Source organism: Mirounga angustirostris, unplaced genomic scaffold, assembly GCF_029215605.1.
Source record: "Mirounga angustirostris isolate CCGP_5_RB_7025 unplaced genomic scaffold, mMirAng1.0.hap1 SCAF_6, whole genome shotgun sequence".
NCBI classification, from domain to species: Eukaryota; Metazoa; Chordata; class Mammalia; order Carnivora; family Phocidae; genus Mirounga; species Mirounga angustirostris.
In genome coordinates, this window is record NW_026991714.1 from 37,532,934 (window position 1) to 37,549,059 (window position 16,126).

Consider the following 16,126-nt stretch of genomic DNA (forward strand, 5'->3'; position numbering starts at 1 on the left):
TGCCTCTAGTTTTTTCCAACCATTTTTCAATTTTAATGAAATCATAAATCCTTAACAAAGTTCTATTTGCCTTCCTGTGAATCATTTGTTAATAAATGTTTCTATTGTTTCTTTATAATAGTTTGATCCTCTAAAGTTTCAAATAAAAGCTGATTTTAGAGTCTTAGTTATTAATGTTCTAGGAGTATTGCCAAAAAAAGCTACATGTCCTATATTCTGTGCCAGTTTCTTAAATTAGAATCTTGGATTGCATCCTCAGCGTGTCACTGTAGTGGTATTGCTGGGTTGCTATGATACGGTGCTTGTTCTATAATTTGTAGCATGAATCCTATATAAGATCCTACTTTAGATTTCAAAAATGTGAGCAACAGTAATTGGAAATATGACAGGTTTTTCCATTAAGGAAAATTATACCTATAAAATTTATTTCTGTTACAAATTATACTTGATACCTTAAACTATTCTTAGATCTAAAATAGAGGGTTAACAATGAACAATTTGAAATAATTTGGTTATCCTTAAGTTTAGTTTATCATATTGACTTTTATGAAAATGGGCAAGAAAAGAAAGGTTTTATGATAATATATTAAAATTGCATTGTTCTTCTATTTGGTATTTGAGGTCTTAAGAGAAATGAATATAAACTAGATTTTCTGGTAACATGAATTTGAGAACATACCAGCAAAACTCCATTATAAGGGAAAACTCCAAATTATCTTACTTTATGGAATATATTCTATTTTATTCAGTGAACTGTTATTAAAACCAACCCTAGGGCGCCTGGGTGGCTCAGTTGGTTAAGCGACTGCCTTCGGCTCAGGTCATGATCCTGGAGTCCCAGGATCGAGTCCTGCATCGGGCTCCCTGCTCAGCAGGGAGTCTGCTTCTCCCTCTGACCCTCCCCCCTCTCGTGCTCTCCTAGTCTCTCTCTCAAATGAATAAATCTTTAAAAAAAAAAAAAATTTTTAAAAACCAACCCTATATAGCCCTATTGATAAAATATTCTTTCTCCTTTTATGTGATGGTTTTTGTGTTTTCATTTACATGTTCCATATAAATTAGTATAGATGGCATAAAGACAGAACAGGGGTATCCTAGGCATGTGTTGTGTATACATTTGTGGTAGAATGAAGTTTTTATGATTATTGGTTAGTGGCATTTGACCTTTAAATCACAACTGATCTTTATTAACATAAGAATAAAAAAATAAAAAAAATAAAAAAAATAATAAAATAAATCACAACTGATCTTTAAACTTTTACTTGCTTTTAATTCCTTAAACTTTAATGTTTTGCATATTTGATATGAAAATATTTTAGAGACCAGGACTGAACTAAAATTTTTTAACAGCTTTATTGAGATATAATTCATATACCATATGATTCACCCATTTAAAGTATGCAGTTCAGTAGCTTTTAGTATATGTACAGGTAATGTGCAACCATTACTACAGTCAATTTTAGAACATTTTCATAATCTCAAAAAGAAATGCCATACTACTTAACTATTACTCCTTATCTCATCCATCCCCTTCCCTAAGCAACCACTAACCTACTTTCTGTCTCTATAGATTTCCCTGTTCTGGACATTTTATATGAATGGAATCATATATAGTCTTTTGTAAGTCTTTTATACCACTGGTTTCTTTTCATCTAGCATATTTTCAAGGTTCATCCATGTTGTAGATGTTTCAGTACTTCATTCTCTTTATGGCTGAGTAATGATCCATTGTATGGCTTTAGCACCACATTTTATTTGTTCATGCATCAGTTGATGGACATTTGAGTTTCTACCTTTTGGTTATTATGAATAAAGTTGCTATAAAAGGCAGACTCCCTGCTGAGCAGGGAGCCCAATGCGGGACTTGATCCCGGAACCCTGGGATCATGACCTGAGCTGACGGCAGACGCTTAACCGACTAAGCCACCCAGACGCCCTGTAGTTATGTGTTTAATTGCTTGAGGAACTGCCTCACTGTTTTCCACCATAGCCACACCATTTACATTCCCACCACCAGTTATGATCTCCGCATACCCCCACAACACTTGTTATTCTGACTTTTTTATTATAGTCATCTTAATAGATACGAAGTATGATCTTTTTGTGGTTATGATTTGCATTTCTCTAATGACTAATGATGTCAAGCATTTTTTAATGTGCTTTTTTGGTCTTTGGTGTATCTTCCTTGTAGAAATGACACTTCAGATCCTTTGCCCATTTTTAATTGAATTGTCTTCAAGTTTTTCAAATAATTTTTGGGACACCTGGGTGGCTCAGGCGTTAAGCATCTGCCTTCGGCTCAGGTCATGATCCCAGGGTCCTGGGATCGAGCCCTGGATCGGGCTCCCTGATCTGCGGGAAGCCTGCATCTCCGCTCTCCCACTCCCCCTGCTTGTGTTTCCTCTCTTGCTGTGTCTCTCTCTGTCAAATAAATAAATAAAATCTTTTTCAAAAATTTAAAAAAAAATTTTAAATTATTTTTTAATTTAATTTTTATTTTTAATTATTATAATTTTTAATATATTTTAATACAAGTCCCTTTGTCTTTTCACTTTCTTAATGGTATTCTTTGAAGTGCATGTTTTTAGTTTTGATAAAAGTCCAAATAATCTTTTTTTTTCTTGTTCCTCATGCTTTTGGTGTCATAGCTAAGAATCTTTCCCAAATCTGAGGTCATTAAGGTTTACCTTTATGGTTTTTTTTTTTTTTTAAAGATTTTATTTATTTGAGACAGAGAGAATGAGAGAGAGAGAGCACATGAGAGGGGTGAGGGTCAGAGGGAGAAGCAGGCTCCCTGCCGAGCAGGGAGCCCGATGCGGGACTCAATCCCGGGACTCCAGGATCATGACCTGAGCCGAAAGCAGTCGCTTAACCAACTGAGCCATCCAGGCGCCCCTACCTTTATGTTTTATTCTAAGAATTACATAGGGTAGCCCTTGCATTTTTAGGTCTTTGACCCATTTTTTTTTTTTTTTTAGATTTTATTTATTTATTTGAGACCGAGAGAATGAGAGAGAGAGAGAGCACATGAGAGGGGGGAGGGTCAGAGGGAGAAGCAGGCTCCCTGACGAGCAGAGAGCCCGATGCGGGACTCGATCCAGGGACTCCAGGATCATGACCTGAGCCGAAGGCAGTCACTTAACCAACTGAGCCACCCAGGCGCCCTAGGTCTTTGACCCATTTTGAGTTCATTTTTGTATGGGATGTGATGTAACAGTTCAAATATATTCTTTTGCATGTAGCTATTCAGATGTCCTAGCATATTTGTTAAAAAGAATATGCTTTCCCCATTAAATGATCTTGAGGCCCTTGTTGAAATCAGTTGGTACATGGTTTTATTTCTGGGCTCTCAGTTCTGTTCCACTGATCTATATTGTGTTGTTTCATCAGTACCACACTGTTTTGATTACTGTCATTTTGTAGTACATTTTGAAATGGAGAAGTATGAGTCTTCCTACTTTGTTCTTCTTTTTCAAGATTGTTTCGGCTATTCTGGATCACTTGCAATTGCAAAAGTTAGGTTATTGATTTGAGATCTTTATTTGTTCTTCTATAGGCATTTACAGCTATAAATTCCCTTCTAAACTGCTTTAGCTACATCCCATATGTTTTGGTATGTTGTGTCTTCATTTTCATTTGTCTCAAAGTATTTTCTGAGTTTCCTTTGACACCTTCTTGGATACATTAGTTATTAAGGAGTGTCTATGGTTTAATTTCTACATATTTGTGAGTTTCCCAATTTGTTTTCTGTTACTGATTTATAATTTCATTCTACCATGGTCCGAGGACATACTTTGTAGTATTTCTGTTTTTAATTGTTTTGAGGTTGGTTTTATGACCTGGCATATGGTCTCTCCTGGAGACTTCCATGTGTACGTGAGAATATATATTCTGCTGATGTTGGGGTGAGTATTCTAAAGTAAATATAAATTCTGTAGTGTTCTATAGAAGTCTTTTAAGTCTAGTTGATTTATAGTGTTGTCTTATATTTCCTTGATCTTCTGTCTAGTTCTATCCATTATTAAAAGTCAGATATTGAAGTCTCCAATTGTTATTGTTGAATTATACATTTCTTTCTTCACTTTTGTTTTTGCTTCATATATTTTGGAACTCTTAGTTGGTGCACATATTTTTATAATTGTCACATCTTATTCATGAATTAACCCTTTTATCATAAAATGATTATCTCTGTAATTTTTTCTGTTGTTTTAAAATCTGTTTATCTGATACCAGTATACCACTCTAGCCTTCTTGTGTTTATTTGCATGATATATCACTTTCCATCATTTTACTTTCAGTCTACCTGTGTCTTTGAATCCATGGCTTATATTTTGGAGACAGCATACTGTTAGGTCTTTTTAAATTATATATGAAATCTCTGCCTTTTGATTGGATTGTTTATTCCATTTATATTTAATGTTATTTTTTGATATAGTTGGATTTATGCCTGCCATTTTACTTTTCTTTTTTCTACGTCTTGTGTCCTTTTTTTGCTATATTCTTCCTTTTCTGCTTTCTTTACTATTAGGTGAATATTTTTCAAAGAAGCATTTAAGTTTGTTTAATGATTTTTTTTTTTACTACATTTTTTTGTGTTTATTTTTAGTGGTTGTTCTTGGGCTTATATACATATTAATAGAATCAACTTCAGATTTATATTAGCTCAGTGCCAATGAGATATAGAAACATTACTTTTATTTATTTTTTTAAAAGATTTATTTACTTATTTATTTGAGAGAGCAAGAATGAGAGAGAGAGAGAGTACATGAGAGGGGGGAGGGTTAAAGGGAGGAGCAAGCTCCTCGCTGAGCAGGGAGCCCGATGCGGGACTTGATCCCGGGACTCCAGGATCCTGACCTGAGCCGAAGGCAGTCACTTAACCAACTGAGTCACCAGGTGCCCGGACACATTACTTTTATATTCCTCTATTTCCTTTCCCCCTTTTTAAGGCATTATTGTTATTCAGTTACATTTATTAATGTTACAGACCCAACAGTACATTGTTGTAGTTACTACTTCACCATCAGTAGTTATTTCTTTAACCTAGTACAGGTTTGCTCCCACCTACCTCCTTTGTGCTGTTATTGGCAAATGTATTACATTTCTATATGGTAATGACCTAACATCTTATTTATTTATATATATATATATATATTATATACATATTATATGTTATATATTATATATATATATTATATGTTATATATATTATATATATAAATATGTATATATGTATATATAAATGTATGTATGGAGGTGTGTATATATATATCTGTAAGTGTATATATAAATATATATAAATATATCTGTATATACATTACTTTATACAGTGTTTTTTGAATCAGTTAAGAGAAAAAAAATATATGCATTAATACTATTAATACTGCCTTTTATAATTATATAATTAACTTTACTGAAGTTATTTGTTTTTTGTGTGTGGATTTGAATTACTTTCTGTGGTCACTTGCTTTCAGCCTGATGGAATTCTTTCAGTGTTTCTTGTAAGGCGGACTGGGTAGCCTCTCAGTTTTTGTTTATTTGGAAATGTCTTTATTTCACCTTAATTTTTGGAAGATAGCTTTGATGGATATAGGATTTTTGGTGACAGGTTTTTTTTGTTTTGTTTTTTGGGTTTTTTTGTTTGTTTTTGAGCAGTTTGAATACGTTATTTTGTTTTCTAGCCTCCGCTGTTTCTGCTGAGAAGTCAACTGTTAATCTTAACCTTTGTAAGTGACTAGTTGTTTTTCTTTTCCTGCTTTCAAGATTTTCTCCTTGTCTTTGACTTTCAGCACTTTTATTATGGTGTAGCTGGGAATCTCCATAGATTTTTCCTCCTTAGAGTTTGTTTGAGCTTTCTGGGTATGTGGATTAGCGTTATTCAGTAAATTTGGGAAGTTTTCAGTCATTATTTCTTCAGTTTTGTTTTGGTTTTTTTTTTTGCTCCTTTTTATCCTCTTCTTTTAGTACTCCTATTATGTACATGTGGTATACTATATGGTGTCCCACAGATCTCTGAAGTTCTGTTCATTTTTATTCACCTTTTTTTCTCTAATCAGATTCTATAATCTCTTTCAGTTTATCTTCAAACTTCCCTGATTCTTTCTTCTGCCATTTCACATCTACTGTTGAGTCCTTCTCGTGAATTTTTCATTTTGTTATTGTACTTTTTAATGCAGAATTTTCATGTTTCTCTCTTTCTCTTTCTCTCTCTTTTTTTTTTTTTTGGTAAATTTTGTCTCTTTATATTCTCTATTTGATGTGACATAATCACATCTTCTTTACTTCATTAGTCGTGGTTACTTTTAGTTCTTTGAATATATATAATGGCTCCTTTGAAGTCATTTTCTGTTAATCCAACATCTGGTTGCTCTCACAGGCAGTTTCTGTTGCCTCCCTTTTTTTTTTTCTTTGTATATGGGACATACTTTCCTGTTTCTTTGCATATCTTATAATCTTTTTTGTTGTAAACTGAACATTTTAGATAATGTATTTAATGTATTATAGCAACACAGTGCTGGGTACTGGCCCCACCCCTCAGAGGTGGTGTTATTTGTTTTTTTTGTTTAGTGACTGGTCTAATGTTGTTCCTCGGAGAGGTGCAGCTTTAGGCATGCCAGTAAACACCCTGAGATGATATGCTTTGGACAGGTCTCTCTATGTTTTCCTAACTACACCTCCAACTTTAAATTCCAGTGACTTCCAGCTTATTTAATTGTTTTCAACAATGCTCTGGGGCATAAATTGTTCTTCTAATTTTTTCTGACTAATCCAGTTAAATTCAGGCTCCTTTGAAGGAATAGTTCCTGAGGTCAGTGTCTGATATTTGTTCTGACACCAGGAGGGCTCCTCCGAGCTGTTTCTTTTCCTGGTATTCTCCTGTAAACTACCTGGCTAAAGCCTGTTTCCTCATTGAATCTATAAATCTTCCCATTGCCTTTCACCACAACTCCCATGTTTTTTGAGAGCACCCCTAACCTTGAACTTTTCTATGCTCTGTTAGAAAAGAAGTCAGTACCTTTGGGGCACCTGGGTGGCTCAGATGGTTAAGCGTCTGCCTTCGGCTCAGGTCATGATCCCAGGGTCCTGGGATCAAGTCCCGCATCAGGCTCCCTGCTCCTTGGGAGCCTGCTTCTCCCTCTGTTTCTCTCTCTCTCTCTCTCTGTCTATCATGAATAAATAAATAAAATCTTTAAAAAAAAAGTCAGTACCTTTGGGAAGAGACTTAACAGCTGTTTTATGGTTTGCTTCTCCCCCCAGCAAAATTTCTGAGTTAGAGCTTCCAGAGTTGGGTGGGGATAGGGACAATGGCATGTTTCTCTCTGAGTGACACCCCACTTCAGGAGCTGAGCAGGAGATGGAGAGGGAGCAATAGCTTGAGATCTTCTTGGATCTTTTGGCTTACCTCTTCCAGCATGGAACTACCACCTTTATAGACCAGAACTAAGGTAATGGCAGCCCCAGTATTCTCAGTGGTGCTGTACCAAATAGAGCCTCTATCCCAGGAGTTGGGCAAAAGAAGGGGGCCCCTCTTCTCAACTGCACTGGCCCAGAACTTAGTCTCAGTAATAGATAGTTATGGGCAGGGTTAGAGTTCCTCACCTGAAGAAAGCTATCTGACAGGGAGCTGGTGGTAAAGGGATCCTTGTGTCCTTGGCTGCACATCTCTAGAGTGGAGTTTCTGCCTAGCTAAGCTGGGAGGAGAGAGGCAGGTAGCTATCTTTGTTCAAATACCACACATTCTTGTTGTTCTTAACAAATTTTCATGATTATTCTTAGATAGATGTTTCCTCATTTGCTTTTTGCCTTAGGACCATTTCCAGAGGCTTCCAAAGTTTGTTTTAAAAATAATTTTCATCTGTTTCCCTGGGCAGAGTTCTGGTGGAGCTTTTTACCTTGTCTTGCTAGAAGTTGTACTTCCTGTGGCTAAAATTTTAGCTTCCTTTGTAGTAATAATTAGTACCTTACTCTTTCCTAGGAATTTATAGCTTTCAAGTATATAGTTATGCCAATAAATTTGAAAAAGAAATTGGGAAAATCCCTTAATAAATAGCTTTCTGAAACTGACACAAAAAGAAACAAAAATCTGAACAAGTCTTATACCTATTCATTGAATCCTAATTAAAAACCTTGACAAGGACATTATAAGAAAATGAAATTACCAATATCCCTTATGAACTTAGATGCAAAAATGTTATACAGAATATTAGTAAATTGAATTTAACAGCATATAAATAGGATGATATATCATGATCATGTAGGATTCATTCCAGAATCCAAGGTTGGTTTTATATTCAAAAATGACTTGCTGGGGTGCCTGGGTTAAGTTAAGCTTCTGACTCTTGGTTTTGGTTTAGGTCATGATCTTGGGGTTGTGAGATCGAGCCCCAAGTCAGACTCCACACACAGCATGGAGTCTGCTTGGGATTCTCTGTCTCTGTCCTCCCCACCCCAGCACATGTGCATGTGCTGTGTCTTGCTCGCTCTTAAAAATTTTTTTTAGAAAAGACTTGCTATGTAAGCAGAATAAAAAAGTTGTATCAGGGGCGCCTGGGTGGCTCAGTCGTTAAGCGTCTGCCTTCGGCTCAGGTCGTGATCCCAGGACCCTGGGATCGACCCCCACATCGGGCTCCCTGTTCCGCGGGGAAGCCTGCTTCTCCCTCTCCCACTCCCCCTGCTGTGTTCCCTCTCTCGCTATGTCTCTCTCTGTCAAATAAATAAATAAAATCTTAAAAAAAAAAAAAAGTATCATCACTTAACTGTAAATAGAAAAATAGAAATTCCTTCTCTATAGTTCCTTTCTCTCTAGTACTTTAATGTGTAAATTCCAGCCACCTCATTAACCCTGATCTCCACTTACTATTTAGCTCAGTAAGGCTGCTTGCTATTTTGAGGCTTCTCCCTATGGTGCAGTGTGGAAAGTGCTAACAGAGAGCTGGTATGATTGTGGGCCTCACTCTGTTTTAGTTCTCTCAGGGATCACAGTCCCATATTGCCTGTTTTTCAGCATCTGAGAGCAGTTATTTCACATATTTTGTCCAGTTTTTAGTAGTTTAGAGAGGGAATGATAGTCTGGTGGAAGCAGAAATGTTGGCCACACTTTCTGTCATTCTTATGCAATGGGTATGAAATGATAGTATGGCATTTCATACATAAATTCATATATATGGTTTTTATATACTTATATTTTTCTGCTTTCCAGTGTGGTTGAATGTCTTTTCATGTTTATTGGTCATTTATGTTTCATGTGCCCTTTTCTGTAGATTTGTCTTTTTCTTATTGATTTGTAGATGTTCTTTTCTGCATTCTGGATGCCAGTCCAGAGTTGGTTATAAAATAAAATCTTTTATAGTTTTCCTATTCACATTTGGTCTTTTAGTTTTCTGGTTGGAATTAATTTTTATAAATGGTGTGAGGGAGGGATCTAATTTTTTTTCCCTTATGAATAGTCAGTGGTCCTAGCATAATTTTTTAAATTAAAATTCACAACTGACATTGAAAAAAACCCGACTCTATTATATATTAATCTTCTGTATATGTTGCACTAGAATGTCCCAAGTTACCTTATTTTTTCTTTTCCAGTGGTCTTTTTATCTATTCCTGCCCCAAATCATGTAGTTTTAATTACTATATATAGTAAGATTAGTTTTCTCTCCATCTTAAAAATCATCTTGGCTCTTCTTGGCTCTTCGTTTTTCCTGATGAATTTTAAGAGCAACTCTTCAAGTTCCAACAAAACACCCTGTTGATTGATTGCAGCGTCATGTTGCAATCCAAATTGCATTCCCTGTATATTCATAGGGAAAGACATTGAGTCTTCTCATTCATAATTATGGCTTATCTCTGTTATTTATATCTTTTATATATTTCTTTTTTTTTTTTTTAAGATTTTATTTATTTATTTGAGACAGACAGAATGAGAGACAGAGAGCACATGAGAGGGGGGAGGGTCAGAGGGAGAAGCAGACTCCCTGCTGAGCAGGGAGCCCGATATGGGACTCGATCCAGGGACTTCAGGATCATGACCTGAGCCGAAGGCAGTCGCTTAACCAACTGAGCCACCCAGGTGCCCTATCTTTTATATATTTCATAAAAGTTTTTAGCTTTCTTCATAAGAGTCTTTCGTGTCTTTTGTTAGACCGACCTCTCAAATTACTTACCCTGGAACTCAGTCACCATATTGTGAGGAAACTCACATGGAGAGGCCACATGGGGGGGTTCTGGCACTAGCCCCAGCTAGACCTTCAGTCAAAAGCCTGAATTAACTATCAGACATATGAGTGATTTAGTCTTCACAGGATTCCACCTCTTTCTAGTTTTCTAGCTGAGGCCTTAAGACATCATGGAGTTGAGATAAGTTGTCCTTGCTGTGTTCTGTCTGAATCTCTGACCCAAAGAAACTGTGATAATAATTATTGTCTTAAGACACTAAATTTGGGATAATTTATTAGTAAGCATTAGAAAATTAAAACACCAAACATCATTCTGATTATGATTTGGCTGCTTCTTTAGGCCTGCTTAAGGAATACATAACTGGAATATTCTAATATAGTACATTGAGGAATGATTTCTCATCCTAAATTAATAAACTGGCATTTATTACTATGTCATGAACTTGGTTAATTTATATTTGTACTGTGTATGATAAAAAGAAACCATGTATCTGAGTGTATAAGACAGAGGAATAGCCTCAGACATTAACTCAGAGATATCTTTACTTAGTGGTACAGTCTTCCTAAGTGAGTTTCATAAACTGACACCAAAAAGTATAGTGTAAAACTTCCTTACCACATTTTCATAAAGATTCTAGATCTTCAAAAATTTTCACAAAGTTTGCTAATATCAGATGAATTAGTGTAATCAACCAGACTATATCCTCAACTACATAGGTATTATTTTTCTCTAACAGTTTATTCTATGAACCTTGAGGCCTCATGTGACCCTGGTTCTTTTTAGGAAGAACCCGTCTTGCAAGTCACATAGCCTCCCTTTTATGACCTAGAGTTGAAAGTCACGTAGCTTCACTAATGCAATACTGAGTTTGTTCCCTAGAAGCAAGTCACCAAGTCCAGCCCACATTTATAGGAGATTAAATTAAACCTTTTGAAGAGAAGAGTGTCAGATAATTTGTGGACAAAATTTAAAACTAGTACACTTGCTAAGTATGAAATTAGAACAAAGGAAGTTTTATAAATAATGGTATTAGGCTAAAATACCCTAATTCTCTCATAGCAGGGGATATAGTCATGTTTAAACACCATTAATGGTTCTGGTAGACTTGAAATCCTTTGGCTAAAGTTTTTTCTCATTGGTTAGTGTTTAGGTGGGCTCTGTCTTGTGTTCGCTTCTGAAGGGGTTAAAAAATAATGATGAGAGAGTGCATTCCAGCCGGTGCATATAAAACAGGAAACTTCCAGGTGTCAGCATAAATGGAATATGGGATATAAAAGGGGAAGTAGAGGGAAATGAACTTGGAAAGGTGGTGCCTCTCGGTTTCTCCTCTCTTTTCACCCTCAACTTTAGTTATCTTCACATTTTTAAGTTTAGTAACATTTTCTACACCATTATATTAAGTTTTCTCTAAATTGTAATTCTAAAAGTCGAAAGTCAGCATGGCATATGTTGTGTGACTGTATAGGCTTCAGAGCCACATAATGTAATTACATTTCCTTAAATAGTCTTTTTAGTATTTCCTGGAGTTTCTAATTGTGTTTATTTTTCTTGCACTTTTTGACATACTCTCAAGTTTTTTTTCCGTATAATAAGATATCCCATTGATTGATCCTCCTGTAGGCATCACTCTCATGGGGCTTCTTTCCTCCTGTTCTAATAGATGGCTCAGTTGCTCTGTAGGATTTTACTGCTTTTCTGGATTGATTCCCCTATTCCTGGATTCCCTTTCTTTTTTTCCTTTATTGCTGAATTATGTCCTCAGGTAATTTCCAAAGAAAGGTTGTGAGGGTGCTAATTGTTCAAAGTATTTGCATGTCTGAAAATGCCCTTATTGAATCATTATACTTTATTGATAGTTGGCTAGTTACACAGTTGTAGACTGGCATTCAAATTCGAATGATAGAGCCCCATTATCTTCTGGCATCACTCTTGCTGATAAGAAATCTAATGGATATCTGCTTCTGGTTCTTTTGTGAGTTTGTTGTTGTTGTTGTTGTTGTTTTTAATCTGAAAGCTTTTAGTCTTTTCTCCTGGGCATCTGAAATTTCAAAGTGATATGCTAAATTAACCCTTTGGGGTCATTTTTTTCTGTTTATTTAGTTTTCTTTCATGTTTCAAGGCCTTCCTTGAATGTCTGGTGATCCTTTCTATTAATATTAGTGAACATTCTCTTTGTTATTGTGGGGTTACACACACACACACACACACACACCCCTATATTCTTTTTTTTTTGGTTTAGTCTTAGAGTGATGGGGAAGAGATAAACAAATTTGTCATTTCTAATATGCATTGTGAATCTCTAAGTGGGTAAGGATTTAGAATACAGCTATTAGAGGAACAGTTGATATTTCAAAGACTATAGTCTTATACTTGTTCTTGCATTCTAAGTGATTTGAATCCCATTTTCATTACAGATTTGTTTTGTGATCTTGGGCATGCTATGTAGTGTGGGCTCTGATAGTACTTTACATAATGTAAAGCAGTGGCTGTCAGACTTTTTGACTGCAAACTATAATAAACCCATTTTATAAACACATTGTACTCATATACATGCAACACCTTAATTTTTTTTTAAGATTTATTTATTTGAGAGACAGAAGAGCATGCATGTGAGAGTGGGGGGAGGGGCAGCGGGAGAGAATCCTCAAGCAGATTCCCCCCCTGCGCATGAGCCTGAGGGGGTAGGGGTGCTTGATCTTAAGGACCCATCAGATCGTGATCTGAGCGGAAACCAAGAGTCAGATGTTTAACTGACTGAGCCACCCAGGCGCCCTGCAACATACTGATATTTTATATATATTTTAAAATTCTGGTCACGACCCACTAAAATGATCTACTAAGCACCAGTGGGTTGCAACTCACACCTTGAAAAACAGTTCTCTAGAGCAGTATTCCTTAAAATGTGAGCCGGGTACATATTTACACTGTGTATTAAAAAAAAAATTAGAGATAAGTAGGGAAACCTAACAGGACTTTTGTGAGGTTTTTTTGTTTTGTTTGTTTGTAAGATTTGTTTATTTATTTTAGAGAGAGAGTGAGTGTGAGGGAGCATGCACAGGCTAGAGGGGCAGAGGGAGGGAAAGCATTTCAAGCTGACTCCCCACACAGGCTCTGTCTCACAACTCTGAGATCATGCATGACCTGAGATGAAACCAAGAGCTGGATGCTCAACCGATTGCACCACCCAGGCGCCCCAGGACTTTTGTGAGTTTTAAAAATTGTGTTAATCTTCAAAGATGAAATGTCTCACTTTCCTAGAGTTGTCTTGATTCTCCTTCTGCCTAAGACCATGCAGGGATTTCTACAGTAGTGAAAATTTTTTAGTGGTATCAAATTTCAGTCTTAAAAAAATGGAAGACAGTTAAGATGCATTTGAAAAAGTCATCTTCCAGTCAACTTTAAACCAATTATGTATTTTGCAAGGCAAGGCACATCTGTTTTTTAGATAATTCTTTGTGCAGTTTTTCTTGTATTTTCTGTAATTTCCATATTGGGGATTTAGTAATGTTTTCTAGAAGAGCACTTTAATAAATCCTTAGCTCTGATGTTATTGAAGAGATAAATGTAAATTGGTATTTCAGGTCATAATATTTTTAAGTTGTAATCAGATTTCCTTGAGGAATTTTAAAGACTTAAGGCATTTTAAATTGTTGAATATGATACACTGTGATAATAATTACTGGTAAAAATTGCTGGTCTAAACTGCTCTCAAGTAAATACTTAGGGAAGTCAAAATATACTTCTAGGTTAATGACAGGACTGGGTTTCTCTCTTCATTTAAATGGCAGTCACTAGGATTTTAAATACTCATCCTTTATTCCTGATTTATTTACACATTTTAGAAGAAATTAATAATCCATTTGAAATAGATACATGTCATCATTTCAAGAAGACCTGATTTAAACTGCTCCAACAAAAATTTGGGGTCTCTTCTGGTAATTAACTTCAAGGTGACTAAGCAAATGCTGTCTTGTACTCAGGGGATGATGCAAAACAATTACACTGTGTGCATCTACCATTCTAGTTACTGTATGATGTAGTACCATAAGGTGTTCTGATTTTTTCCTGTGAACTTGTATGTTTCCACAGGTATTTTTATTTTTAAACCACTAAGTGAACTTCTGGTAGAAAACATCAGTGAATATTGCAGATAGAGAATCCCAGGCAAAGACGTTATCACCATAGGAATTGGAATAGACATTATCCACATTGAAAATGGCAAACGGATAATTAACATTAGCCCACTAAAAATGACCAAGTCAGAACAATATGTGACATTACTGCCTAAATATTAGACATTGCCAAACTGAAACATCATTGAGAATAACAGACTTCATTTGCAAGCATTCTTATAATGGTGAAGTTAAAGTATAAAGTGGCCAATGTAAATTTTGTCAGTGCTTTTTACATTTAACAAAGAGAATTATTATGCATTCTTTTTCTCACAAATTGTTATCCATATTTATGAAGTATAGCCAGAATATAGTCTGATATTTTTTCAATCTATTGAAATACATTTTTTGCTTTTCTTTTTTTTTCTTATGAGAAAATTCAGTGTAAATGGTGTTTCAGAAAGGTACCTAAGAGTTGGGACATATTAAACATCTACAAGTGCAAAATATTTTATAACTTCTTGATGAAAACCATAATTGTCTTTTTTTTAGGATAACCATTATAAAAATGTTTTTGACCTATATAAAAATGTTGCATGTCATGAACCTAGCAGTTTCTAATCTCTTGAAGACAGGAAACCATCTCTAACTTTCAGAGCTAAGGATTGTTTTGAAAGTTAGCACATATGAAATACTTAATATTCTGTTTGGCATGAAGGACACTAATGTTAGCAGTGGTATTATATTTTATTATGTAGCTCAGCAAACTGCTTAATAAGAACATGTATTTACAGGAAGGGTTAGATGGGAAAAGATTTTTCTATTCTTTAATACCTAAAAATAATTGAGGATTGGAAATGTCTATTTTAGGGGTACCTGAGTGGCTCAGTCGGTTAAGCTTCTGCTTTCGGCTCGGGTCCTGGTCTGGAATCAAGCCCTGAGTCTGGCTCCCTACTCAGCAGGAAGCCTGCTTCTCCCTGTCCTCCCCGCTCATGCTACCTCTGTTTCTCTCTCTCTCAAATAAATAAAATAAAATTTAAAAAAAAAATGTCTGTTTTAACTCAGAGCCAAAGGAGTTGAAATGTTAACTGATTTCTAAATATTTCTAATATTTGGGAAGATCCAGATGTGACCTATCCCATCTGAGCATCTGGAGGAGAAAAAATAAATCTTTAGGTTAAGAAATGAATTACTGAATAGAGAAGCTATGAAAAACATTAATTTCTTTCTAGAGAAGATTCTCAAGAGTTAGGTGCCCAGAAAATGAAGCTTTTTTTTTTCTTTGTATGGAACATAATCCTCAATGTTCTATTTGGCAATCCTAGAAATCATTTTGTGTCTTCTGACATGTTAGCCAGAGGCTTTTGGCCTGTGCTGTAAGAGAAGAATGTCTTCCATTTATATTCTATTTTGAAATATATGCACTCAGCTTCATGATCATTATCTCATTTAATCTATTTAAGTCTACCATCAAGGTAGATTATTGATAAAATGGTCATTGTTGTAAATTCTTAAGCATTATATGATGTAATAATTTACTATTCATGCCACTTCTGATATCCAGCACCAATTTGAGCTTACTCTATAGCCTGTTTTTCAGTGCATAATCTTTACACCTCAAATTTAGGAGTATTTTCAAACATCAAATACGTATTTGTTGACTCTTTATATACTCTACACTAGACGTAAAAGAAATAAAAAGGAATGTTGTTTAGTGAATGATCCTTGCCTTTGAGGAGCCTGAAATCTTTTGGTGGGTAATAAAAGAAATATTTGTTAAATACAAGCTTGAAGATAATGCATACTCAACTGTATGTTTGAGACTGTGAGTACCGTAGATGTTC

At 35.4% G+C, this 16,126-nt stretch overlaps 1 protein-coding gene across 4 annotated transcripts in view; it reads left to right on the forward strand.

Annotated features, from left to right (window-relative positions):
• PPP2R5A (protein phosphatase 2 regulatory subunit B'alpha) overlaps positions 1 to 16,126 on the forward strand; it is a 72,983-nt gene that overhangs the window by 14,558 nt on the left and 42,299 nt on the right. The window contains exon 1 of one of the 4 annotated variants that reach the window (XM_054507974.2): positions 993 to 1,620. The exons of 2 other annotated variants lie outside the window; for them this stretch is intronic. In XM_054507974.2, the coding sequence (XP_054363949.1) occupies positions 1,599 to 1,620 (22 nt within the window). In that variant the 5' untranslated portion in view covers positions 993 to 1,598. Of the gene's footprint in view, positions 1 to 992; positions 1,621 to 13,192; positions 13,375 to 16,126 lie in introns of those variants that run through there. One more of the 4 variants, XM_054507973.2, reaches the window with a different exon arrangement.